Raw genomic sequence first — 25,466 nt, forward strand, 5'->3', positions numbered from 1 at the left:
CTGACACGTTCAGGAGAAGCAATGCTTGAGAAGACTTGGTGCTCCAGCCGGCCTAGGACGTGTCCGTTTCATGGACTTGCACGTCTTTAGTAGCACATACCGATATGTATGGTGCGAGACCCGTTGACCGACCTCAGCCTTGCCGACGCTGCGCTATCAGAACACCTTGAGCCTCCCCATGGCAAGGCAAAACTGTGTCTTGCGAACGACCGGCATCAACACGGCTGTGCCCCCACGACGGAGTCCGCGGCCGAGCTTACGGCACCACGGCACCGGGTGGCTTGGGAAGGATTACCGGACACGGCGGGTATTGGATCCGGTAGGGCTAATCGTGACGGCCCCCTTTCTCTCCTTTCTCTCCTTTCTCTCCTTCCTCCTCAAGAACATGGCCTTTTCCCTTCTCCTTTTCGGACTCCGGCTCAAAATGGCATTATCTCCAAGGAGCCTCATGCTCCTCGTGGATCACCTCCTATCAGTAATGCACTACGACCCGGGGGCCATGGTCCCGTTTGAGTGTCTCCGGGAAATCATAAGGCCCGCTTTTCTCCGGCATTCCGTGCCTCCCCGGCACTGCTACTACAGCAAGGGGGTGGACCAAGATTGACCGTTCCGTACGGAAGAGGTAGCCGACTTCGGCGGGAGCCGGTGGAGGGGGGGTGAGGTGGCCGTCGAGACGACGATATTTAGTCCTCGTGCTAGACGCCCACTAGGGATGAATGGATGTTTAGACAGACAGACAGACAGACAGACAGACAGACAGACAGACAGACAGACAGACAGACAGACAGACTCGACACTTCAACAACAATCCGTATCAACCAACCGCCTTTGTTAAGCAAAAAAGACATCACAACCGCAACCATGTTGACCAGCGTTCTCTCCTTCACGGTGAGTGCCTTGGGAACATCCCACGCCGGCAGAGATGGGTGGCTAACAGTGGAACGCAGCCCGAGATGGCAGCCACCGTTACCGAGTACTGCACCAACGTCTCGGATGACGTTTCCGGCAACATGAACGAGCTCTGGGACTGGACTTGCACCCAGTTCGAGGACGCCGACAAGATGTCCTCGCCTCTCCAGGGCGCCACCATGAAGTTCCTGGCTTCGCTCCTGAAGCCCAAGCGCAGTATGCATCCCAATCTACTTCCGCCCCGAGGGGGGTTACATTACAAGATAGCCGCTGATGCATTGCTCTCTCCGAACCGGCAGTCCTCGAGATCGGCTGCTTCACCGGCTACAGCGCCATGGCGTGGCACGAGGCGACTGGGTCGCTCCAGTCCGAGATCATCACGCTCGAGCTGGACCCCAAGATGATCGCGGCGTCCCGGCGCACCTTTGACAAGTACGGTCTCAACGACCGCGTCAAGTTGATCGAGGGCCCCGCGGGCGACAGCATCCCCCGGCTGACGGGCCAGTTCGACCTGATCTTCGTCGACGCCAACAAGGACGGCTACCAGGACTACGTCACCAAGATCCTCGACCGGAACCTTCTCAGCCCGAACGGACTGATCCTATGCGACAACAGTAAGCATCAGGACCCGACCTGCAACCGAGGAGGGGTGTGTGAAAGAAAGGGGAAGGACGGAGTTTGCTGACATGGACATGTACAGTCTTCGCGCGCGGCATGACCATCTCGACCGAGTCGAACCCGCAGCTGCCCGACAAGGTGCGCCCGTACTGGACGGCTAACGGCAAGGCCCTGGACCGCTTCAACCGGTTCTGCAAGGCCGATCCCCGCGTCGACTCGATCCTGCTGCCCGTGTACGACGGCCTGACGCTGATCAAGTGGAAGGACGTCGCCGGCGGCTCCAACGGCTTCATCAACTGATCCGTTCCCGGCGCTGATGGGCCGTGTCCGTACCATCTCCGCGCTGAGTGGGGGAGGGGTGGGGGCGGCTCTTACATATTGCAGGGAGGACCGCAGGGTGGGGGAGGGGTGGGATTGCGTGCTCGGTAGTCACTGCTGCAGATCATCCAATATACTCTATCTGCTGTGAACCCCTGAACCCCTGAACCCCTGTGTATGTACCTGGTGTTTATTTGGAGAACCCCGTCGTATACTCGATCCATGTGGGCTTCGCCCGGTCCACATCTGACCACATCCGAGGGAGGGTGATATGTATGTACAAGTCGTTTAAGCAATGTCAGCAAAGTGATGCCCCGCAAGTTGATAATGCCGGAGTTCAGAAAAGGCTGTAAACAAAACGAAGATGGTCACCAATCGGGAAACTCCGGAGAACCCCCAGCGTCTCGTCATTTACATGCATCCTAAACTTTCCGAGTCGAAGGAGCGCATATACATACGGATGTACGGATGTATGTAGTGTAGTACTGATAGGATCCCTTCGGGTCGGGCAGCCGGCATATCACGCCGCATCACTGCATACATGGGCTGCAACTCTGATACTCACGGTTATTCATTGCCAGTTTGAGACCTGAACCAGATATCTTATTAGCTGGTTTACGGTCATGCAACCTCGCCCAACCCCCGCATCCAAATAACTCTAAGACGCGATAACACCGACGTCAGCTCCGTCTCAAATCAGCTTGAAAGTCACGGCTCTCAACTCTTTCGCCCACTCCAAATTGCTGCTTGACAATTACACACTGATACTATTGTGGCGCAGTCCAAAGAAATGGCGGCTGCTGAACGGAAACGGAGCGTGATCCTGCGCCGCCTCGGCCGGGACGGTCCGTACATTCCCGCCCTCGGACTAGGGCTAATGGGGCTTAGCTGTGAGTTGTCTTTGGGTGGTCAGACCAGACCGAGGTTGGGGGTGAATCTCGCACAACTCTGCATGGTAGCTAACTCTTGAGCACTTCCCCAGCCTTCTACGGCTCGCCACCCCCCGACGAGGAGCGCCTGGCCTTCCTCGACCGGGCCTACGAGCTTGGCTGCACCCACTGGGACTCGGCGGCCCTGTATGGGGACAGCGAGGAGCTGCTCGGGAAGTGGTTCGCGCGGACGGGCAAGCGGGATGAGGTAGGTCTCTCTTCTTCCTTATGGGCTGTGTAGGTTTGAGCTGACTTGGTGGTCTCTCTCTCGTCTGGTTAGATATTCCTGGCTACGAAGTTCGGGAACAAGGTGTCTTCCGATGGCGGGCGGGCGATTCGGAACGACCCCGAGTACATCCGCCAGTCGGTGACCGAGAGCCTCGAGCGGTTGCAAACTGACCATATTGACCTTTTGTATTGGTGAGGTTGCCGTTCCCAAACTTGAACTTACGCATGCTCGAGGACAGTCTACTAACGAACGCCGCGTGGTACCCTGTCATCAGCCACCGTTTCAGCGGCGAGACGCCCGTCGAGGAGATAGTGGCGACCATGAAAGAATTCATCGAGTAAGTCAAGACTCCCAGAAAGATGGCTACAGCACCACTGACTCAGCCTCCAGCGCCGGCAAGGTACGCTACCTCGGCTTCAGCGAGTGCGGCGTCGACACGCTCGAGCGGGGGTCCGCGGTGCACCCGATCGCAGCCTACCAGATCGAGTACTCGCCCTTCAGCATGGACATCGAGGACCCGTCGGTAGGCCTGCTGGCCTGCTGCCGGCGCCTCGGCATCGCAACGGTAGCTTACTCACCGCTCGGGCGCGGCATGCTGACGGGCCAGTACAAATCGCCCGACGACTTCGAGCCGGGCGACTTCCGGCGTACCATCCCGCGCTTCTCGGCGGCCAACTTCGACCGCAACCTGCAGCTGGTGCGCACGCTGGAGGGGCTAGCGGAACGCAAGGGTTGCTCCAGCGGCCAGTTGACGCTGGCTTGGATGATGCGCCAGGGGGAGGACATCTTCCCCATCCCCGGCACCAAGAAGGTGCGGTATCTGGAGGAGAACCTGGGCGCGTACGCGGTGGAGCTGTCGGATGAGGAGGATGCCCTGGTCCGGGAGGCCATTGCGCGCACCGAGATCGTCGGTACCCGCGTAGCCGAGCATCTGATGGGGGCTCTGGTCAAGGATACTCCGCCCCCAAAGTGACGGTGCCATGCGTGTGGCTGGCTGAGTTGTTGTTAGTCATGGTACACTCGTTTCTTGGTTGGTTGGTTAGGACTTAGACAGAACTTAGAAGTTTAACCTTATCATTCAACATGGTTATTATGATCTACCTAATTACTAATATCTTCCTGCTCAAGTGGCATGCTTTGAAAAATTGCAGCTTGAAGCTTACAAATAACCCAGGTACATACCTCGTCTGCAATATCAAGCGCCTGGGCAGATCCTCCAGTACCAGGATAGTGACGAATGCTGCACTCCTTCGCCAACTGTTTCACCTCGGAGCGTGGAATACCCCAAAGGGCGCCGTATCCCAGTCCCGAGGATGCATCCTGGTACCTCGCGGGCCATACCAACCTTGATGGGTAATGCCGGTAGTAAGCAGGCAAAATGTAAAGGTTACACAACGGCCCCCAACAAGCTTGATCCTTACTAAGACCGGGTGACGACGCGCAAGTTCTCCAGATGTGGCAGCGATAGCTCAATACCCTGCATCGACATATGCCGAAGGTCTTGGCCCAGACAAGGGGGAGCTATCCGGAGTTGATATCGGAATCCTCCTCGAGCCCCCCCCCTTCCCCTCGTACTGTGTACACGTGGCGCCATATTTTGATAGGATTGAAGCAAGGAACTCGTTACATTTATCTAAATACACTCCCTTGGTTCTGGTTTCATGCTTACTATACCGCGGTGGGCCGCGGAATCCGTCTATTCAGCTGCGCCGAGACGCGATATCGCGAGTGTGCCGGACCCATGCATCCCAGAGACTCCGGCGCGGGCCGGTTTTGTTCTTCGAAGGCGACGCCGACCGATTCGGGCACCTGCCGGCTCCAGGCAGATTTGGGAGCTGGAAATGCCGCGAGGTATGGGCACTGGCATCAACACGGGAACCCGGAAAGGAGCACGGTGTACGCAGGTAGTCGAGAGAAATGGAAAAATAGCTGGTTATACATACGTTCCTTGTTCTGATTTATTCCGCAAGCCAGGGCTATCTAGCTCTCTTTACGCATTAGATTTCCGCTCAAGCTTTTGTCTAGTAAAACTATCTACCATGTCTCGTCTGACCCAAGACCGTGTTCAGCAGTTGTACCAGGAGTATGGTGATCTGAAGGTGCTGGACGACATCATCCGCCACCGAGCCAATGACGAGCTCCAGGCGCCCATCCTGGGCTACCCTAAATACTCTGACCGGATTGACGAGTATGAAGGCTTCACAGGCAAGCAGCTCGACTGCTTCGTTGATGGAGCTGTGAAGAAATACATATCACTCGGCCTTGAGTCTGTAAGTCAACCTAGTCATTAAATCGGGGATCCTTGGCTGATCTTCTGCTTACCCCTTTTTGCCAGGGCGGCCGTGGCCCAGTTGGACTGCTCGCCCCATCGAATGTCGACTACGTTGTGTCTGTGTTTGCCCTCAGCCGACTTGGCTACACGCCGCTGTGTCTATCGTTACGGATCCCACCACCAGCTATCCTGAACCTCCTTAAGCAGACAGGATGCACTGTCTTGGTACATGGCGCTGCCACCGCCATCACGGACAAGGTCGCAGCGGTTGCCTCTGACTATGCCGTCAAAAGTCTCCCCATCCCGACCCGAGAGGACTACGACTCAGGGAGCATCAGTTCCGGTCCTCGGTTCGAGAGAAGCTTCGACCGTGAGGAGGAAAACACACGGCCAGCCTTGATCATGCACTCGTCCGGAAGCACGGGACTGCCCAAGCCCGTGACGGTGAGCCACCGAGCACTCCTGACGCACGCGCTCCAGGGCGCTGGAATGCACAACTTCAACCCACTGCCGTGGTACCACCTGTACGGCGTCTCAACATGCCTGCAGGCCATGTACCGGGCCAAGACGGCCAACATGTACAGCGCGACCATGCCGCTGACGACCGAGAACCTCGTCCTGGCCGTCCGCCAGCTCCGCCCGGACGCCATCCACGTGGTGCCGTATGTGTTGGGCCTGCTGGCCGAGACGCCCGAGGGCGTGGCTCACCTCAAGTCGGCCAAGATGGTCACTAGCGCGGGCGCAAAGACGCCTGATGAGCTCGGTGATCGGCTGGTGGGTGAGGGCGTCAACCTGGCTGTTGTTTTCGGCACGTAAGTAGTCCAAATACCACAAAGTCACCAATAACAAGAACAAGACTGACCCAGGGTCTCACCCACAACAGCACCGAAGCCGGGCTGGCAGGCGACACAATGGGACGGGCCCCCGGCGACGACAGCTGGAACTATGTGCGTTTCTACGCCTACCACCGATCGTTCATCCACATGGACCCACTCGGCGACGGCTTGTTCGAAGCCGTCTACCTACCGGGCCACCCGGGCCTGTCGACGAGCAACTCGGACTCGCCGGTGCCGGGGTCGTGGCGGTCCAAGGACGTCTTCGCGCCGCACCCCACCATCCCCGACGCCTGGAAGTGCATCACGCGCCTCGACGACCGCGTCACCCTCGTCACGGGCGAGAAGGTGCTCCCGCTGCCCATCGAGGGCCGCATCCGCCAGCACCCGCTCGTGCGCGAGGCTGTTGTCGTGGGCATCGAGAGGCCTGTTCCGGGGCTGCTCCTCTTCCGCGCGAGTGATGAGCAGGGCTTGTCGGACGGTGATTACCTCGACGCCGTCTGGCCTGCGGTTGAGGAAGCCAATGCTGCGGCTGAGGCCTTCAGCCAGATCTCGCGCGACATGGTGGCCGTGCTGGGCGCTGAAGTTGACTACCCGCGCACCGACAAAGGCAGCATCATCCGGGCTCAGGTGTACAACGGGTTTGCGCAGGTCATTGATGACCTCTACACGGGCATGGAAGATGGGACTTCGGCCACCGGTGACCATGAGCAAAAGGAGCGGCTGCCACTTACCGGCTTGGGTCTGGACGAGCTGGTGGCTCTGGTGGCCGGTGTTTTCCAGGAGGCGACAGGCCGGCCGCTGGCGTCGGAGGACGCTGATTTCTTTGCCGCTGGCGTCGACAGCCTCCAGGCGTTGCAGATGCGCCGGGCACTCCTCCGACGGCTGGACTTGCAGGGACGGCATCTGCCTTCCAACATTGTCTACGAGAGCGGCAGCGGTAGGGCGCTCGCACGCTTCCTCCACTCGCTGGGTCAGGGACAACTGCAGGACGGAGAGGCAAGGCCCGACGCGATCCCGGCAAAGAGCCAGATGGAAGACCTGATTTCGAAGTATGGCGGTTTCGGCAAGACAGTGGTAAGACAGCGTCCTCATTCACCCTGACATCTCTCGTCCTCAGACTAACCACTTTCCTTCTCGTCAACAGCTCCTCACGGGCGCAACCGGCTCCATCGGCGCGCACGTCCTCGCGCAGCTCATCACCTCCCCCTCCATCTCGCGCGTCTTCTGCCTCGTGCGCAGCAGCAGCAGCCCCAACGACACCTCCCCTCCCACCCGCCCTTCAGATTCCTCGCCATCATCAGACCCCCCCGCCCTCAACCGCATCCACGCCTCCCTGCGCACCCGCCGCCTCACCCACCTCCTCCACACCCACCCCACAGCCGCCTCCAAAATCCACGCCCACACCGGCGACCCCTCCCTCCCGCAGCTCGGCCTCGACGAATCCGTCTACGCCGACCTGGCATCGACCTGCTCGCTGGTCATCCACCTGGCGTGGCCGGTGCACTTCGGTCTGGGGCTGGGGAGCTTCGAGCCGCATGTCAGGGGTTTGCGGGCGTTGTTGGCGATGGCGCTGGAGCAGCGGGGGGAGCCGGCGGTGGTGTTGTTTGGGTCTTCGGTGGGGGTTGCGGGGCGGGCTTCTTCCGGGGGCGGGGAGGTTTTGGTGAATGGGGGGGTGGTGACAAAAGGGGAGGAGGCGGGTGGGGTGGTGGTCAGGGAAGAGTCGGTGCCGGATCTGGGGTGGGCGTCGCCGATGGGGTATGCGCAGTCCAAGCTTGTCGGGGAGCATATGGTGCTCCGGGCTGCGCGGGAGGCTGGGGCCAGGGCGTATGTGCTGCGGGTTGGGCAGGTGGTGGGGGATGCGGCGGAGGGGGTGTGGAATGAGAAGGAGTTTGTGCCGAGTTTGATTCGGTCTGTCTTTTTCTTGAGGGCGCTGCCGGCGCTGGATGAGGTGAGTATTTTAGTTACCCATGTTCTGTACACCATTTCTGCCCTGTTGCTCACCCCCCGACAGACCTGCGCCTGGCTTCCCGTCGACACGCTGGCCACCGCCATCGTCCAGCTGGCTGACAAGCTCGACTCGGCGCCCCGGCCCTGCCACCTCGACCCCGTCAACCCGCCCATCTTCTACAACATGGTCAACCCGGCATCGTTCGGCTGGTCAGACCTGCTACGGGTGCTCCGTTCCGCGCCGGGCATCCCACCCTTCGCCGAGGTCTCGCCTGCGCTCTGGCTAGCCAAGCTGCGGGCGAGTGCGGCTCTGGGTCAGGAAGAGCGCAACCCGGCGGTGAAGCTGCTGGATTATTATGAAGAGCAGTACGGAGCCGAAGAAGTGCACGTGGCCAATGGCGTCGGAGGAGTCAGGGCTGCGAGTCGAAAGTCGGCGGTTGTGTTTGACACGACGGCTGCTCAGCGGGACTGTCCGGTGCTTCGCAATCCGCCAAAGGTCCTGGAGGACGGGTATATCGAGAAGTTCTTGAAACACTGGTTGGAGAACTGGAAGGTTGTAAACTGAAAGTGGGGGATTTATCACTTGGTGCGCATATTGTTGCAATTGGAGAAAAGAACCTCCCTACGTGCCTAACTAGTTACTTAGCTAGATGGTACCTGCCTAGGTAGTTAGTATGTCAAATTGTCAATGCGTGAATGTGCCAGAGGTGCAATTGCCGACTCGCAATTAACGGCGTCGGTTTGGTGACACTATATTATATTTTATCTTGTCTCTTTTTCTTTGACTTTGACTCCGTCGTTTGCATTCGGTTAGATGCCACGCGCAATTTCTTTTTGCTCAGCTTGCTAGCATAATGAAGATAGAAAACGAATCAACATCGTACGTAACGCCATGAATGTGAAAATTCTCGATCGAACCAATGCATTCTTCGTCTACAAACCACCAATCACCAATCACCAATCACCAATCACCAATAAATCACCAAGTGTTCGGCTCTGACCATCTATTTCACTCCTCAACGCCCCCTATCCTCTCCTCTCCTCTCCTCCCCTCTCTCCCCCCAACCCCCACCGGCGCGCACTGTTCCCCCCAAGATCTTACCCCTATTCCATCACGATAACAGCCCTGAAACGGACGCTCCCGTCCATCATCTTGTCTAGTAGTAGCGCAATGCGATTAGCCCCTGAATCTACTTGGACAAGCCCGACACCAACTTACTGAAGGCCTCGTTTGCTTTCGCGAGCGGGAAGGTCTGCACCATGCAGTCCACCTTTTGCAGGTCCATGAACTGAATGGTATCCTCGGCATCAGTCGCGTGGCCACAGGGCCAGCATTGCACCGAGACAGCATATTTCAACTGTCTTCACGTTAGCCATTTTACCCAGAATTGCTTGCCCCGGTTCACACGGTCACGCCGTACCATGACTGCCGTGTCGACTGGCACGTCACCAGGAACCGAGAGAATCAAGAGCTTGCCCAAGGGCCCCAGGCCCTTCAGAAGGGTTCCCATGACCTCGGCCGTCGGCGCCGTCGTCATGGCCAGCCTCGCACCGCCCAGCCTCCGCAGCGCCTCGCCGGCGTCCTCCTTGCTCGAGTCGATGTAGTCGTGGGCGCCGAGCTGGCGCGCAAAGGCCTCCTTGTCGGCGCCGCGGCTGATGGCGACCACGCGGTACCCCATGCGCTGCGCCGCCTGGATGGCCAGGTGGCCCAGCCCGCCGAGGCCCTGGACGGCAACCGTCTCGCCCGGCTTCACGTCCATGTGCCGCAGCGAGTTGAACACGGTCAACCCGGCGCAGAGGGCCGGGGCGTACTTGGCGGCATCGACATGTGCCGGGACGCGCACCGTGGCCTCGGAGCGCAGGATGACGTACTCGGCGTCTGGATAGGGGTGGTTAGCGGTTTGGGAGGGAAAATTACTAATTACCACCACTGGGAAACTCACATCCACCGGCCTTGGTCGCGCCGTTGATGACTTGGTTGTCGCACATCTGGTGCATGCCCTTCTTGCACGCAAAGCAGGTTCCTATACATCATCAGCAAACGAACCCCCCCCCCCCCCCCTCCCCCCTCGGGATGTTTGGAAATTGCCGTACCGTCATGCCCGCCGTGCCATCCGGCCCCCACGCGGTCACCGACCTTCCACGCCGCCACGCCGTTTCCAACAGCAGCCACACGGCCGATTATTTCGTGGCCCGGGACGACAGGGCTATTTTTTGGCGGAAAGAAAATCAAATCAGTATTAGGTACGTTTCATACCCTCAAGATTGACACGCAAAGGCAGAACCTACAATCCACCGCCCATGATGTTCTGCTGGGGAAACACGTCGGAGTAGCAGACACCGCACGCCTCCACCTTGACGAGCACCTCGCCGGGGCCGGGCAGTCGCAGTTCGGCATCCTCGACGGTCAGGGCCGCGCCTTTCGAGTGGAAGGCGGCTTGCTTGTAAGTCTTGGGGAGCGTCATGTTGTCGTTGGGAGTTGGGGGTTGAGATGGAGTGAGATGAAAATCGGTTGTGAGTGTGAGTGTGAGTGTGAGTGTGAGTGTGAGTGTGACAATGAAAATGAGAAGACGGCAGAGGTTTTGGATAATATAACGAGGAGGGAACTCGGGGGAGTCAAGGGTCCAAATTTCCAATTATTGGTTGGAGAGTTTGGACTCGGAACTTGGGAGATGCAACCAAATATTACGGACTTTGCGCTTTCAGTTTCCGGCCAAGGTACCGCTGGAGTCATCCTACTAGACACGCCCCCTCTGGCATTCCTTGAAAGTCTGGGCTATCACACACAACTGTTGTCACTCAGCAGCGATTACACCCCGACCAAAGGGGAAGCCGGAGTGGAAATGTGGGTCTTGGCGTCCTTCAACGGCTTTCCCAACGGACTTAACGGCGAACCCGTTCCACCGGCGTTAGCGTGCCATCTCAGGGGAAGACTTAAAGAAAGAGATCAACAAGGGAATCATGGAGTCGTGCAAGAGCCAACCGACTCAACGGCGGAGCAGGAACATCCTCCACCCGCATCCGAAAGTAAAAACGAGTGGCGGTTGATTTATGTGCCGGCTCTTCTTTGAATTCATTTGACAAGTTTGCACCAGTTGTCGAGGTTCTTGGTCCTATTCCGGTTGCGGTGTTGGTTGTGAACTTCGTTGATCGGGAGGATAAGGCTACCCACAATCGGGGTTAGAAAATATGTGTAGGTAGGAAGGGCTGAATGTCAGGTTGAAGCCAGTGCAGCCGCCCACCACAAGTAGCAAAATAGAAAGTATTTTGCTCTCGAAAGGTTAAATGCAAAACCGTACCTTATTGAATTTCTCTTTCATTTTTTTAAAAAGAAATGCTACCTACTCGTGTATTATCGTAGAGTACCGAACCCGAGTTTGGGCAATTTTCGGTGCCAAGATGGAAGTGGACTTACTTTTCAACTAGAACTACACCAAGGAGGTAAACCATAGGAAACACAAAGCAGCTCTTATAGTACCAATCACTCTTACCTAAGCTAAGCTAAGCCCCAATCTTTATAGCAATAAATATGATGCTAGGTATAGATTGATTCAGTTAATGGTAGAGACAAAAGACAGTAAATAATAGGCACTATAGATTCAAGTATCATTCTTACTAGCTCGGTTAAGTTTAATTTGAAAAACCAGAAGCGTTTAACATAACTAGAAAGGACTCAAAGGAGGAGAAAGGTAGATGAGAAAATCAGCAAAAGCTCACCAGCTAGCCCCCTTTGCGGGAGGTAGCCAGTTACGAAACCCCGAGGGGGGTTTACTCCGTGCAGCAGCCCGGTGATGCCCCGTCGGGCCGATGCGGGCTGCGACAATTCTGAGGGCAGCGTCATGATTCGAACCGAGGGCATTTACGTCCAGGTCACCTACCGTGGCGAACTAGCTGCCCGTGGGCGGGACCACCGCGGGAAGTATTAACCGTTCAAGTTGAATACCTAGGTAGGTAGGTAGTCGCGGGAAAGAACTTGTACATACATATAGCACAGAACCTTAGAACAGCCCTAATTAGGCACAAACAAAGCCCCCAACTATATTACTGAGCCTATTTGCTGCCCGCCCTTCTAATTACCTAGGTAGGTAGGTACCTGTGCTTTTCACTCAACCCAACCCAAACATCGCAATTTTAGACACAATCCCACACCACTCCATGAAGCTCTACCTAATTACCTCCTCTACAATCAAACCCATCCCGACCTAATATAACTACCACCGATCCCAAATTAAGCCCGCTCCAAACCCTCGCGACTCTCACCCGTGCTGTTATCCGCCACCACCACCACCACATCATCCTCATCCTCGTCCCTCTTCCGAACAATCCACCTCGACCGCGTCAAGAACAGCGAGCAGAGCGTGTACAGCGACCCAGCAGCCACGACCAACAGCCAACACTGCGAGATGGCATGGACAATAATGTCGAGGCACCGCTCACGCACCTCGGGGCTGACCTGCTGCAAGACCTCGCTGCGGGCGCCCGCGACGGCGGCCTGGATCTCGTCGCGGTTGAACCCCAGCGGGGCGAGCACGTCGGTCATGCCGCCCAGGGCCTGGGTCTGGAAGATGGCGCTGGCGATGGCCAGGCCGATGAGCTGGCTGGACGCCTGGCTGACGTTGAGGAACTCGATGAGCTCGGAGGCGCGGGAGGGGCGCACGAGCAGGTTGCCGACGGCGTAGCCGGCCTGGGAGGTGGCCATGCCCAGCCCCAGCAGCACGCCGAAGCCCTGGATGTGGGAGAGGGGCGTCGACGCCTGCACCGTGTACATGCAGGCCGCGCCCGCCGTCAGGCAGAGGCCCGAGGCGACGAACCACACCACGTGGTACCCCGTGCGGCTCATGATCGCGCCGCAGGTCAGGATGGTGGCCACGTAGAAGCAGATGAAGGGGAGTAGGCGGACGGCGGCCTCGACGCCCGAGTCGCCGTACACGAAGAGGAAGAACAGCGGGATGTAGTAGATGGAGACGAAGAGGGAGGCGCCGCCGCACGACATGATGATGTAGAGGAGGATGAGCTGCGGGTCGCGGAGGAACTCGCCCGGGAAGAGGCGGTCGATGGGGTTGGTCAGGACCGAGTACTTCTGCGTGACGACGAAGGCGACGGTGCAGGCGACCCACACGACGATCATCGTGATGGTGCGCCCGTCGCTGTACTCCCAGAGCACGCCGCCGAAGGAGAAGGCGATCGTGAAGGCCGAGTAGAGCCCGGCCGTCAGGAGCGTGCCGAGCCAGTCCATCGTCTTCATGTTGCTGATGAAGGAGGGGTTGGCCCGCCGCGGGAGCGAGGGTAGGAGGAAGATGTACACCGGCGCCCCCGCCGCGAAGATGCAGAGGTTGAGGTAGAAAGCCTGGCAAGGATGGTCAGCTCGCCGGCTTGTTATATGACAATCGCCCCGTCGGGCAGGATGGATGGATGCGTGTCGTTACTCACCCAACGCCAGGTCGCAGCGCTGTCCGCGAAGGCGCCCCCGACGATGGGGCCCAGGACACACCCGCTCCCGTACACGAACCCGGTCAATGCGACGTAGAACGGCTGCTCCTTCGGCGAGCTGAGAAGGGTGGAGAGGTTGAGCGTGCTACATATCACGGCGCGCTGTCAGCGAAACGACACCTCCTCACACAAAGCTAGAAAACGAAAAGGGAAAAGAATAGCAGCCAGACTCACCCAAGGTACATGCCCGCCCCCCCGACGCCCGCCCACACCCTGCCCACAATCATGGCATTCATACTCGGCGCGGCGCCGCACAGGGCACTCGCGGCGGCAAAATTGACCAAGCACGAAATAAACACCCACTTGGCATCGAAGATGCCAAACGCCTTGCCCAGCGGCAGACTGCCCACGGTCGAGCCCAGCGTGAAGCCGACTCCGAGCCAGCCGAGGCGCGTGACGTCGCCGTAGGACTCGGAGATGGCGCCCTGGATGTCGGCGACGATGGTGGTGTCGAGCCCGAACAGCATGTTGGCCGAGAAGATGGCGGCGCACACCAGGAACCAGCGCACCCCGTGCAGCTCCCGCTCCGAGTCGCCCGTCACCACGGCCACGGTCGCCTTCTTGCTGGTTGTTGTTGGTTCGTGGGACTCGTTCGGCGGGCCGTCCGAGGCCCCCGAGCTGTCGACCGCGGCGGCCTCGGTCGGGGTGTCGTGGCCGTGGTGGTCCTTTTTTTCGTCCATGGCGGTGGGTGCTCGGTGGTTGTCCGTGTCTTGGTCTTGCTTTTCGGTGGAGACGTTGACTGTTTCTGCGATGGTAGGGGTTTGGGACGATGCGGTCGAAGATTGGGCTGGAGCTGGAGCTGGAGCTGGAGCTGGAGCCATGAGACTCGTTGGCCGTTGCAGCTCTTGTAGCTGGGGAAGTCCAACGACTACTGCGGTTGATAGTGGAGGGAGCACGGCGGGAACGGATGAAGCGGGTTTAAAAACGCCTCTATTTCCGGAGAGAGTCAAAGTTTGACGAAGGCACCAAACGTGAACCTTGATGAATGAAGAAGTGTGAATCAACAGCTTGTCATGTGTCGAGCTCGACAGAGTTTCACAGCACGGATGGCATTGTTGTCAGAGCACATCAAGCTATCTGTGGAGCCCGGGAAATCACTATCCATCCTAACTGCTGGATTAGCTTTGCAAGACTGGAAAAAAGCACGTTAACCGCGCTCAAGATTCCCCGGTCAATGGCTGCCCGACTTGAGGTTGTGTGGACACCGGGACACTTACACGCACGTTTTCGGGCTTTGGCCCCACTGAACTCCGGCTACTCCATCAGGGAGAACTGACAAATTCCATTCTGAGCCGCTGGAGTTGTGGTGCAGGGGTGCCGAATTCGGCACCGGAGTCCGCGGAATCCAAAAAAGGCCTCCCGGAATTCCCAAAAGAGCCGGGAACGACAACAGGAGGCCACCCAAGACGGCAGGGTACATGCGCAAGTACGGAGTACCGTCGACGCACCATGACAACTCCGGTGGAACCTCGCGGTATTTGCCTCGGCTCCATTCTTTCCCCTCCATCCTGTACCCAAGCCTCAGGGAACCGGTATCTCTTTGCACGTTGCACGCGAGGCTGGAGCGGGACGAGGAACCGCTTCTGCGCCACCATCCTGCGCAGTTCGTCGAAAGTGGTTATTGGTGATTACGGCAGACGTGATGTTCCTGAGTCATACAGTGAGAAAACCTTGGTTTGAAAGGTTTGATTGTTGCGTTGTGAATATTGCCTGTCTGGAGTCAGCCCCTTCGCGGGACGTGAATATCTTGTGTTGGGTAATAGTCTGGTCACTGAGGTTCTGCCTTTTCGGACCTCCTTTTCGCGGCAGCAGTATCCGAATGTATCCCACAACGTAGTTTTGTATCATGTCGTAGTCCGTAATTGCCGAGGGCTGTCGCTTCGTATCCTCAACTTGACGGATTCCTGGCAGTGACCGAATAAAGCCAGGTGCGTAGGAAGTGTCGACGAGTATCACCAACACCCGCAGGGTAATCCATCAGTGCCACTCCATACTGCACCGTGCCGCCCGTTTTCAAAGCCAACGCTAGTAAAACCCCGGCGGCCAACCCTCCCAACCCATTTGGGCGCCACCGGGGAACGGCCCACCCATTGATGGGAAGGAATCGGCCGAGTACACCATGTCTATCGTCCCAGCCAGCATATCCCGCACCGCTGCTGCCATCTCCTCATCACTTATGTCGGGTATGAAGGCGGACGGCTGAGAATAGTCGGGCCCCGCTGAAGAAGTTGAATTCGTCGCGATAGCAGCCGCCGGAATAAACGCCGCCGTTTGCGCCTCGGCGCCCATCCCTGACAGCTGTCCCATTACCGCCCCCTGACCAGCGCCTGCCGTGGCTTGAAACTGCGGGACTGGCTGCTGCTCGCCCATTATACCCGCGCCGCGGAGCAAATCGATCTTGGACAACAAATCACGTGTGGCATTCGCAGCGCTACTACCAACGGCAAAATGCTTGCCGAATTCCTCAAACACCTCGATGGCTGTGGCGAGGGCGGTGCGAACATGGGGTGCGACCGGACTCCCGGGGAAAGCCAAGAGAAAGCCAACCATGGTGATGGCAGCGTTCCACTGTTGCTGGAAAGCTTCGAGCCATCCGGCGAGCAAGTCCTTCTCGACAACGGTTTGATGTATGACGGTTGTTATGGCGATCCCGTGGCGAGCAGCTGTCAACGCGTGGGCCGTGGCGAGTGGCCCGGGTACTAGTGCCGGCGTGGCATCCGGACTGCGGCCGACAGAAGACTCCGACCCCGGCAAGGACGTGGCGGGAAAAGCAATGAACGGCCGGTGCAAATTGATCATGAAGTTGTGGTAGAGGAGCTCGAGGAGCAACCGCTGGCGCTGCAACCATACCGGCGCAAATATCTCGATATCCAGGCGGCTCGAGTCGGCCGACAAGGGGACGCCTCCCCCGACGCGCTGCGTCTTCAGCGCTGCCGGGAGATCTCGCAGCCAGGCCCGCAGTGCCCCGGGCCCATCCAAGAACCCTTCGAGCGCGTCCGCCGCCATGTCGAGTGCGGCGGGGTCGTCATATAAAGTCCACGGGCTCTTCATAGTACCTAGGATTTCGGCACACCGATCAAAAAAGGCAGCATATACAGCCCGGGTTGCCAGCACCAACTTCACGGTTTGAAGTGTATACGTCAGCCAAGTAACCGTGCTGCCGCCGACGGTTATAGAGGCCGTCTGGGAGCCGCTCCGCAACGCCAATTCATGGTCGTCGGCCGGCAAGCTGCACGGCGTCGGGGCCTCGGCGGTGCTCCACGGGCGGCCGAGTTTCATGCATGTTTTCGATTCGTTCACAAATAACGTCCACCAGAGCCGTTTCCGCAGCTCTCTCTCCGACCACGGCATGGTCTCTGGCGGCTCGAGATGAAGCCCCAGTGTGTAGCCGACTCGTACGGCCATGGCTAAGAGGTGGTGTGCCGTGTTCTGGAAACTAGCACAGCAGATATAGACGACGCAGAAGAGGAGACTCTGGAGCGTGGACACGGTTGGCCGCTCCACCTCGGACTCCAGGATGGCCCGGCAGCGTTGGTAGTGCCACCATCCGGCGAGAGTGCCGTCGTCGGCGCCCACGTCGTTGTTCTCGCCGCCGCTAGCCATCGCGGGCGCGCGCTGAGGAAGAAATGCCACGCCATACTGCATGCAAAGGGCCACCATGATGTCGACCAGGGCGCTAGGCTTCCGGAAGCTTCCCGGCGGCGGATCTAAGCAGAGTGACCTGTAATGTTCGCGGAACGTCGCCTCGTCGATGATCTGCAACGCGCAGTGATGCGACTGCCAGAACAGGTTCAGGAAAAACTCCTCCTGCGACGCGTTCAAATATTCGCCAGGAGTCCCGTTAGGGCTTTGTCCCCGGCCTTGCGTGTCACCATCTTTGCTATCCCGAGCGACAGCTGCCTCCCGGTCGGGCATGGAAGCGGGACTAGGAAGGGATTTGCTGGCCGAGTTGAACCACAGAGTCCGACCTGTGCTCGGTTGTTGCAGCGCCTGGGTCATGTGCGTTTCCATACGTCCGATGAAGTAAAACAGCGACGACGGCCCGTACCACTAATACATTCCCGCCGTTAGCACAAGATCCAGATCGGGGCTGCCTCGTATGGGAACTGCTGACCTGCTTTGGCGACCCCTGCGTGGTGCTCGCGTATACGCCCTCCCACAGCCTCCTGGGTGGGTTGTTCCCGCCAGGTTGTCGAGTACCATGACCGGGTCGTTCTAAATCTGAACTGTAAGATGGTCGATGTGCTATAGATGGCGGCGTCGTCGTCGCCGTCACGGGTGATTCGGCCGAAACAGAGCCGCCGGAAGCAGCCGAGCTACCGCTGCTACTGCGACTGCTTGTGCTCCCAGCATTTTGTCCGGCCAATTCGGCCTCCAGTTCGTGCACCCGCGCAGTCAGTCGTTGGATCTCTCTGTGGTGGAGCGGAGGAGCGTGTTAGTTCAGAGCAGGGGTCCCCCATCCCCGGGAATGTGGTAAACGAGATGGATGGGCCTAACAAGGCTCTCAACCCGACCCAACGAGCCAACCTACCTGAATGCGTGTGGAAGCGTGCGCACCTCGCCGCTGCGCGTGTTCTTGCAAAGCCCTCCTCTGAGGACACAATTCTGACATGGCCGCGAGCTGTCGCACTTGGTACGGTGTACTCGGCACCAGTCGCAGGCCTGAGCCACCTGCGCCCTCTTCGTCTTCGGCCGACTCGGGGCCTGGTTCTGTTGTTGTTGAACCTCGGGGTCGGCCGAGTCGGACTGCGGGGTTGTCCCAAAAGTCAAGAACATGGCTGGCTCCGCTTTCTCCGGAATGATAAAATGGAAGGTTAAACGGCGCGACCGAGCTAACGAGCGCAAGGGGAGTGTGAGCTTGGCGGAGCCTGCCAACGGTAATAAGATGGGGGTCTGGTTTTCAAAGGAAGCACGGGCATTTGTCACGATTGATAGTGGCTTAGTAAGACGAGATTTGGTTCGAAGGAAGGCCCATGCCGGCTTATCGCGAGTATTGTATAGGAAAGCGCCATGAACAAGGAAGATGGGCTTTCACTAGCTTTCTCTCTGAGGCCAGTTCCGGCACCGGAAAGAAGAAAACGACCGGACCGCCGGGGCTTTGCAGTCCACGCCCCGCTGCTGCAGAGCCTCACCCCGGAATGTCTAGCTGGAAGGTGCGTGCGGGGCTTGGCAAGCATCTCGCTTCGGGGTTCCGACGCACGCACGGCACGTCTCCACCGCGTGCACGAACACATCACAACGGTACCTGTTAGGTGGGCACGTGGTGGGGTACTCGAACTACCGTGTACTCCCTGCCTCCATCATGCATCCAATGTTCCTCGACTCCTTCCATTTTGGGGTCCAAACGGTCCGAACTCAACCACCCCGAAAACCTTAACGCGATTTATGTATTTCTGTACAACAAAAAAAACGTGGCCTTGAGCTTATGTCGGTTGCCCGGCACAAAACCCAATCATGGAGGTTCCCATTGTGTCGGCGCACGATTTTGATCTATTTACGTCTATTTATTATCTCGCTGCCACACCACGACGGACTGGTAAGCAAGGGACCTTACTTGACGATGCAAAACAGTGGCTAGGTACATGACTAGACGGTCACATGCTATTCCCGTCGGATAACTGAGGATGGAAGCCAGTGGGGGGCATAATACCGAGTTATTCACCAGCAACGGTGGGGGCGAGTAAGAGCGCGCCGGGCAGCCGGCCACACGAAGGGGGGCGCATGCCCTGGTGACATGGAATTGGCCATCGATACGAACGGCAGCCACAAATCCATCACATAAGCCAAATAAAACTGAATACCTGAGACCCGGAGACACATTTCGATGCTGATGGTGGAACAGGGTTGGTGGCTGGCTCACCTGATTTGGAATCGTACCGAGAGAGAGCACCACCAGGTTCCCAAGGATCAAAGCTATGTTGTTGCCTGCGCCATAACAATGCGTTCACAATATGTGCCCAGGATGCCAATCCAGACGCCCAGCTGACGTATCCTCTCCTGGTATCTCTCTCTTGGTGCCTCACGGAAACGGACAGGAACGGCCGGAGAAGACTCAGCTTCGCGAAGATGAGGCGTCCAAGCCTCGCGTGGGATTACTACACACCTTGGTCTAACTTCCGCCTCGCCTGATCCCTTCCGACTCGCGAGTTATGGCGAGATAAGGCGTGGCTGCGTAAGGGCCGAAGATTTTGGGGGCGACGGGGAGTCCGCGAAAGTATAAAGGCCCCTGGGTGGATGGAGGTCGATGCTGGGTTTCCGAGTAGACGCAAAGGCAAGATCGAAGACGAGAGAAACAAGGAAACCGCGGCCATGTTGACATCGCTGTTCTCTACCGTTGTGGCCTGTGGCCTCGCTGGCCTGTCGAGCGCGAAACTCCTCGGTTCTTCGTTCGGGGTTCCTAGCATAGACGCCACGTACGACTATGTCGTCGTCGGGGGCGGCACCGCCGGGCTCACCATCGCGGCCAGGATTGCCGAAGCCAACATAGGGACGGTGGCGGTTATCGAAGCCGGCACCTTCTACGAGATCAGCAACGGCAACTGGAGTCAAGTCCCGGCCACGGGTGGCATGTTCACCAGCACCGGGGCTGATGACTGGCAACCCATGATCGACTGGGGTTATCAAACCACGCCACAAGCGGTATGTTTGTCACCCAGAGCAGCTCACCGAGTATGCTAACTCGGCTTTACAGGGCGCGTACGACCGTCCTATCCACTACACGAGAGGCAAGGCCTTCGGTGGGTCGTCGGCACGCAACTTCATGTGCTACCACCGCGGAACTAGAGGCTCGTACGAGAAATGGGTACAGGCCACGGGAGATAACAACTACACCTTCGACGGGTTCATGCCCTACTTTGAGAAGAGCATCAAATTCACCGATCCAAACACGGAGCTGCGCTTTGCCAATGCCACCCCGGAATACGACGTGTCCGTCATGGGAAAAGGCGACGGCCTCTTGTCAGTTTCCTTCCCAAACTATGTGCAGGCCTTCGCGACTTGGGTAACCCAAGGACTTTCCGAGCTTGGCTTCAACATCATCCCCGGGTTCCAGAGCGGTGAGCTCATGGGTCAGGGTTACTTGATGTTCACCATCAACGCCACGACCATGGAGCGTGACAGCTCGGCAACCAGCTTTCTACGGCACTCGCTTGCGTACGACAACTACTTCCTCTACCCCTGGACCATGGCCAAGAGAATTGTCTTCGACGGTGACAAAACGGCCCGGGGTGTCGTGCTGGATACGGCTGGTGCCCAGTATACTCTGACCGCGAACAAGGAGGTCATCTTGTCCGCCGGTGTGTTTGGTTCACCACAGTTGCTGATGGTCTCCGGTGTCGGCGACGCCGAAGCTCTCCGTCCGCTCGACATCCCGGTGGTCGCAGACCTACCAGGCGTTGGGCAGGGCATGCAGGACCACATCTACTTTGGGCCGTCGTACCGGGTGAACGCCCCGACCATCTCCGCCCTGGGTTATCCCGAGTTTGCCGCCAAGGCCGCCGAAGACTACAACACCCGCGCTGCCGGCATGTACACCAACGTCGGGACGGACGTGCTCGGGTGGGAGAAGCTGCCCGAGCCCCTACGCAGCCAGTCGCTGTCCAACGCGAGCCGAGATGCCCTCGCCACCTTCCCGGAGGACTGGCCCGAGCTGGAGTACATCACCCTCGGCTCCTACCTAGGCTGGCAAAACGACAGCCTGAACGCCGACCCGCACGACGGCTACAACTACGCCTCCCTGGCCGCGGCGCTGGTGGCCCCCCTGTCGCGGGGCAACATCACGATCCGCAGCAGCGACACGGCCGACCCGCCCCTCATCAACCCCAACTTCCTGAGCGCGCCGGCAGACGTGGAGATCGCGGTGGCGGGGTATAAGCGGGTGCGGGAGTTCTGGGCGACGGAGGCGATGCGGCCGTTCCTGGTCGGCGAGCAGCCCGAGGCGTTCCCGGGCCCCGAGGTGGCGTCCGACGCCGAGATCCTCGACATCATCAAGCGCAGCTACAACACCGTCTACCACGGTGCCTGCACCTGCGCCATGGGCAAGCCCGACGACCCCATGGCCGTGACCGACGCCCAGGGGCGCGTCTACGGCGTCAGCGGCCTGCGTGTCGTCGATGCTAGTAGCTTCCCCAGCCTGCCGCCTGGCCATCCGCTGGCTACCGTCTGTAAGTTTGTTTTGCTACTTTTCCTCCGAAATGCGCTGCTACTGTTGTTGGACTGGTTGGCTGACCTTGTGCTGTTTTAGACGCCCTTGCCGAGAAAATAGCGGATGATGTGATTGCCGGGAACTGAGATACGGTGCATGGACAGTAGAGAGGTGGGAAACACCGGTTTAGACCAACAGCCGCCTTGTCGTTATATGTATTTTCTTTTTGTACTTTGTCTTACTTCCTCTTCCCCCCACCCCCCCTTTTCCTTTGTATTTTGTCTTAAGGTGTTTCGCGTGTATTAGTATAGCCCCTAGACTTCTTTTCTCTTACTCGAGCCGCGTGGACTTACACCACCACCTACCTTCCATCAAGGAGGTTTGAAGTACCAGTAGGGCCGAGAGACTCTTGAATAAAACTTTACTTTCACTTCGCCATGATACGCTTATGAGCTCCTCCAACTTGACTACCTATTATTGGTCCCTGGGAACATCACCTCCGGGTTTTCCAGCCCGCCGCATAAAACAAGTAACTCCCTTGATTAGGTGACCACACATCACCACCGGCCCAACCCCCCTTCACAGTTCATGTAACCCATCGCTTCCTACAACTAACCGGGCGTCAATACCGTACCACGTGACATTACTCACATCTCCCTCCTTTCAAGCTCGCTCGTCCACTCAAAAACACAGCCGCAATCCAACCCAAAACTCAACCAAACTAGTTTTACCATACTACCTCAGGGGCCTGAGCCATCAAAGGGATACTGTAACGCCCGAGAGGATGAATCTACCATACCACAATACGGAAAATAAAGATATGGACCATGGAAACCCTCCCCCCCGAACAAACCGAGACTTTCCCATCTACCCCATCCATCCATCCATTCATCCATCCGCATTCCCACACCGGACGAAAAGAAACCCACACACCAAATCCATAATACCCAACCCTAATGTACTCTCTCTCCGACCGGCAACACAGCATCAGCATAGCTACGTAGCCCAGCCGTGGCCGAGCCCCTCGCGGAACCCAGGCCGCCCTTGTACTTTACTATTGTACATACACGCGCGCGCAACGAAGCAAAATCAGCCCAGACTAAGAAGAAAAGACACCACACCCAAAACGCAGACTTGTGTGTTGCCACCAGGTACTGACAGGGGCGCAATCAATAGTCGGCCCCGGCGCCGTTGTGGCCAGGCTGCGCGCCGTAGAGGTTGTAGGCCTGCGGGTCTCCGCCCTCCTGCTGGCCGGGGAGGCCGGAGAAGCCGCCCGCGGGGTTCGAGCCGCCGGCGGCGCCGTAGCCTTGGCTGCTGGGCCGGTTCGGTTGGTTTTCGCCCCGGTTGGATTGGGACTGCTGCTGATGGGGTCAGTAAGACATCTTGCATGGGAGGCGGGGGGCAGACTGGGGAGGGGTGGTAAAGGGGCGAGCTTACCTCCCGGTACTTGGAGAGGTAAATCTTGAGCGCCTCGGCATAGTTCTCGAAGCCGAGAGAGCTCATGGCAAATAGGATGTCCTCGCCATTGACGGTTTTCCTCTTTTCCTGCTGGCACTTCTCTGACGCTGTGATAGGTCGGGTTAGCTCGAGTCAACAATCACCGGCCCCAAGGGGGCCCATAGAAGACAGGCTTACCTTCACTCGTAATGAAGGAGATGAACTCGCTGACGCATTCTTGCATGCACTCCTTGGCTTCTTTGGCAATCTTGGCGTTCTCGGGGAGGGCCGTCTTCATAATACGGGCCACTGGAGCAAAGTTGCGAATGTTAGCATCGTAGACATCAGCCTTGTCCGCCTTGGACGACGACGAGGAAGCGCGAGGCGCCTGCGGCGACGACCCGGGCGACAAGCGGCCAGACATGAACGTGGAGCGGCGGCCGTTGGCGCGCGCGCGCGTGTTGTCTGATAGGCAGGGCAGGAAGCGGCGCCAGTCAAGGAGGGTCTCGCCGCCATGCAAGCGGAGCGCAAGCGTCGAGGGGAGAGGGCCGCCACCACGGGCACACGCGAATCATGGCGAGTGGAAGCATCAGGGAAGCATCGAAAAAGGGGAAACCTGACATACCATTGGCTATGGGTAACCACCGATCTTGCTCTTTAACCTCGAACTCGTAGCCGAGCCCGGTCGAGTGTGGGTCCTGAGGGTCGTTCATTTGTGCTTCCTCGTCACCCGACGGTGCACCTTGCTCGACATCCTTTGGATTGGATTGGGGGGAGTCGGACATATTTGGCTACCTGCAGCGGCTGCTGGCTTCTTGTAAATTCCTTGGACTGCCAGCTCGCACAGCTGGGATAGAGTGGGTGATGTGTCGTCGGACACGTTGCAGGGTTGTAGGGCTTGCGGCCTGGTCACTCTGACGGCTTGACCTGCAGAGCTGCGCCAAGCACTACCTCTCTGCGCGTCCCAGCCCTGCTCTGACTGGCTCCTCTGCCCGATTTTCAGGCTGTAACAAGGAAGCCGCCTTGTTGGGGGGGCTGGCGCAAAGGTGGGGTGGAGGTAGGTCGAGAAGGGGGGGGGGGACAAAAGAGGGGTGGGCAATGATGGCCGGCAACGAGGCCGAGACTGGCTGGGCGAGCCCTGAATGGGGTATCGTGGGGTGAGCCGCACCGGTGGGTGGGCACAAGGGGGTGTGGGATGCGAAACTGCGGGCCCTGCCACGAGTGGTTGGCAAGGAAAGCAGCACCCTGGAGTGTGTATCTCTTGCTACCCGCTGGATCGCCCTGCTTGCAGGATTCTCTCGGCTTGCCGGGAATGCAGGACAGGCCGGTACCGAGTCTGAGCAGGTGGTCGATAGGCCGACTAGCTGTGTTCTGTGTTGCTGCTGCTGCTGCTGCTGCTGCTGCTGCTGCCGGTTCGAGCTGCGCGTGGTGTCTCCCCGTCTGTGTGCTATCTCTGGTCTGGTGTCGCGGTTACACCAGACTGGCGATGCGATAGAGACGGTTGGCTGTGTGCGGTTCGGCACCGGGCAGGACGGCTTCGAATTCGGGGGGACAGGAGATTGGCTGTGCTGCCACGGCCTTGATTGCGTGCCTCGTGGGATAATCTGTAGCGTCGCGTCAGAGACCGGTGTTCGCCCGGGGGGTGGGAGGTTTGCAAAGTGTCTGCGTGACGAGAAAGCGGAGTCCAGCAGGCAGATGGGTGCAGTCCCCGCTACTGGCGCCGTGATGCACTGCGATGCGCCGCGCTCCACGTCACGCGCACATGGCTACCAGACGTACCTGGGTTCCTGGTACCAGTGACCGTTCGGCGAGAAAAACAGCAATTAAATGGGGCTGCCTTGTCTTGTTGCTGGTCTTGTTTTCGGTGCTGTGTTTGGTCCGAGTGGGCGGTGTCCGAGTTGGTCGCGAACCGAATGTCGGCTTGGGCCCTTGTGATGCACGGGAAAACTGGGATGCAAGAGGCTGCAGCGCACACACGCGTGGGGTTGTTACGGTGCAAGATGGAGGTCGGGGCGAAAAGAGGAAACGCGCGGGAGAAGCGGGTCTTGATCCAGCTACCCCGGCCACGGCAACAAGCTCCAGCGCCAAGAGGGCGTTTCCACAGGACTTTGGCCAGCAGTTGGAAGTACCGAGTACTTCATCTTTCGACATCTCATCCATCCCATCCATCATTCTAACCGCCAACAGCCTGCGGAATGCAAACTAAGGTACCTCTCTTCTACCCCCCGCGGACCCATGGACGTTCGGGTAGCTTGTGTTTCTTTTTACCGTTTTATTCCAGACCACATTCTTTTGAGCTTCTTCGGCTCAACCGAACAGGTACCTCGCCAACATGATG

At 58.4% G+C, this 25,466-nt stretch overlaps 8 protein-coding genes across 8 annotated transcripts; 4 read left to right on the top strand and 4 right to left on the bottom strand.

The window, feature by feature from the left end:
- Positions 1-861: 861 nt before the first annotated feature.
- Positions 862-1,827, top strand: B0H64DRAFT_414345 (O-methyltransferase; the record flags this gene model as incomplete). Its single annotated transcript, XM_062805026.1, has 4 exons — positions 862-888; positions 948-1,125; positions 1,209-1,523; positions 1,610-1,827. 4 exons carry the CDS (start codon positions 862-864, stop codon positions 1,825-1,827), a joined length of 738 nt encoding a protein of 245 aa, XP_062663882.1.
- Positions 1,828-2,397: 570 nt separating this feature from the next.
- B0H64DRAFT_380758 (putative aldo-keto reductase) lies at positions 2,398-4,108 on the top strand. Its single transcript, XM_062802757.1, has 5 exons — positions 2,398-2,735; positions 2,828-2,982; positions 3,055-3,194; positions 3,278-3,340; positions 3,394-4,108. The coding sequence occupies exons 1-5, from the start codon at positions 2,636-2,638 to the stop codon at positions 3,974-3,976; spliced, it is 1,041 nt and encodes a 346-aa protein (XP_062663883.1). The 5' UTR covers positions 2,398-2,635; the 3' UTR covers positions 3,977-4,108.
- A 934-nt stretch (positions 4,109-5,042) lies between these two features.
- On the top strand, positions 5,043-8,623 carry B0H64DRAFT_448574 (putative NRPS-like enzyme; the record flags this gene model as incomplete). The annotated part of the gene is made up of 5 exons (XM_062807055.1): positions 5,043-5,273; positions 5,339-6,087; positions 6,159-7,185; positions 7,256-8,059; positions 8,123-8,623. 5 exons carry the CDS (start codon positions 5,043-5,045, stop codon positions 8,621-8,623), a joined length of 3,312 nt encoding a protein of 1,103 aa, XP_062663884.1.
- A 539-nt stretch (positions 8,624-9,162) lies between these two features.
- B0H64DRAFT_414348 (chaperonin 10-like protein) lies at positions 9,163-10,523 on the bottom strand (the record flags this gene model as incomplete). The annotated part of the gene is made up of 6 exons (XM_062805027.1): positions 9,163-9,215; positions 9,278-9,416; positions 9,480-9,937; positions 10,002-10,082; positions 10,153-10,265; positions 10,348-10,523. The coding sequence occupies 6 exons, from the start codon at positions 10,521-10,523 to the stop codon at positions 9,163-9,165; spliced, it is 1,020 nt and encodes a 339-aa protein (XP_062663885.1).
- A 1,763-nt stretch (positions 10,524-12,286) lies between these two features.
- B0H64DRAFT_437541 (major facilitator superfamily domain-containing protein) lies at positions 12,287-14,228 on the bottom strand (the record flags this gene model as incomplete). Its single annotated transcript, XM_062806262.1, has 3 exons — positions 12,287-13,405; positions 13,489-13,633; positions 13,723-14,228. The coding sequence occupies 3 exons, from the start codon at positions 14,226-14,228 to the stop codon at positions 12,287-12,289; spliced, it is 1,770 nt and encodes a 589-aa protein (XP_062663886.1).
- Positions 14,229-15,314: 1,086 nt separating this feature from the next.
- Positions 15,315-18,441, bottom strand: B0H64DRAFT_14032 (fungal-specific transcription factor domain-containing protein). Its single transcript, XM_062798259.1, has 3 exons — positions 18,080-18,441; positions 17,663-17,960; positions 15,315-17,598 (listed from the first exon to the last, which is right to left on the bottom strand). The coding sequence occupies exons 1-3, from the start codon at positions 18,322-18,324 to the stop codon at positions 15,574-15,576; spliced, it is 2,568 nt and encodes an 855-aa protein (XP_062663887.1). The 5' UTR covers positions 18,325-18,441; the 3' UTR covers positions 15,315-15,573.
- A 1,217-nt stretch (positions 18,442-19,658) lies between these two features.
- On the top strand, positions 19,659-22,156 carry B0H64DRAFT_14039 (uncharacterized protein). Its single transcript, XM_062798261.1, has 3 exons — positions 19,659-20,187; positions 20,240-21,710; positions 21,791-22,156. Exons 1-3 carry the CDS (start codon positions 19,783-19,785, stop codon positions 21,835-21,837), a joined length of 1,923 nt encoding a protein of 640 aa, XP_062663888.1. The 5' UTR covers positions 19,659-19,782; the 3' UTR covers positions 21,838-22,156.
- Positions 22,157-22,860: 704 nt separating this feature from the next.
- Positions 22,861-23,913, bottom strand: B0H64DRAFT_437544 (histone-fold-containing protein; the record flags this gene model as incomplete). The annotated part of the gene is made up of 4 exons (XM_062806263.1): positions 22,861-23,052; positions 23,129-23,256; positions 23,327-23,593; positions 23,754-23,913. 4 exons carry the CDS (start codon positions 23,911-23,913, stop codon positions 22,861-22,863), a joined length of 747 nt encoding a protein of 248 aa, XP_062663889.1.
- Between the last annotated feature and the right edge of the window lie 1,553 nt (positions 23,914-25,466).

The sequence above is a fragment of the Chaetomium fimeti genome (genome assembly GCF_033439085.1).
Source record: "Chaetomium fimeti strain CBS 168.71 chromosome Unknown B0H64scaffold_1, whole genome shotgun sequence".
NCBI lineage: Eukaryota > Fungi > Ascomycota > Sordariomycetes > Sordariales > Chaetomiaceae > Chaetomium > Chaetomium fimeti.

What these genes read in the sequence shown, in the direction of transcription:
- B0H64DRAFT_380758 (XM_062802757.1), top strand. Translation starts at nt 2,636, where the DNA reads ATGGCGGCTGCTGAACGGAAACGGAGCGTGATCCTGCGCCGCCTCGGC. An exon ending in CATATTGACCTTTTGTATTG is followed by an intron (nt 3,195 to 3,277) that starts GTGAGGTTGCCG and finishes CCCTGTCATCAG; the next exon opens with CCACCGTTTCAGCGGCGAGA. An exon ending in ACCATGAAAGAATTCATCGA is followed by an intron (nt 3,341 to 3,393) that starts GTAAGTCAAGAC and finishes CTCAGCCTCCAG; the next exon opens with CGCCGGCAAGGTACGCTACC.
- B0H64DRAFT_14032 (XM_062798259.1), bottom strand. Translation starts at nt 18,324, where the DNA reads ATGTTCTTGACTTTTGGGACAACCCCGCAGTCCGACTCGGCCGACCCC. An exon ending in ACGCTTCCACACGCATTCAG is followed by an intron (nt 17,961 to 18,079) that starts GTAGGTTGGCTC and finishes GCTCCACCACAG; the next exon opens with AGAGATCCAACGACTGACTG. An exon ending in CGCAGGGGTCGCCAAAGCAG is followed by an intron (nt 17,599 to 17,662) that starts GTCAGCAGTTCC and finishes GGAATGTATTAG; the next exon opens with TGGTACGGGCCGTCGTCGCT.
- B0H64DRAFT_14039 (XM_062798261.1), top strand. Translation starts at nt 19,783, where the DNA reads ATGGAGGTCGATGCTGGGTTTCCGAGTAGACGCAAAGGCAAGATCGAA. An exon ending in ATCAAACCACGCCACAAGCG is followed by an intron (nt 20,188 to 20,239) that starts GTATGTTTGTCA and finishes TCGGCTTTACAG; the next exon opens with GGCGCGTACGACCGTCCTAT. An exon ending in CCATCCGCTGGCTACCGTCT is followed by an intron (nt 21,711 to 21,790) that starts GTAAGTTTGTTT and finishes GTGCTGTTTTAG; the next exon opens with ACGCCCTTGCCGAGAAAATA.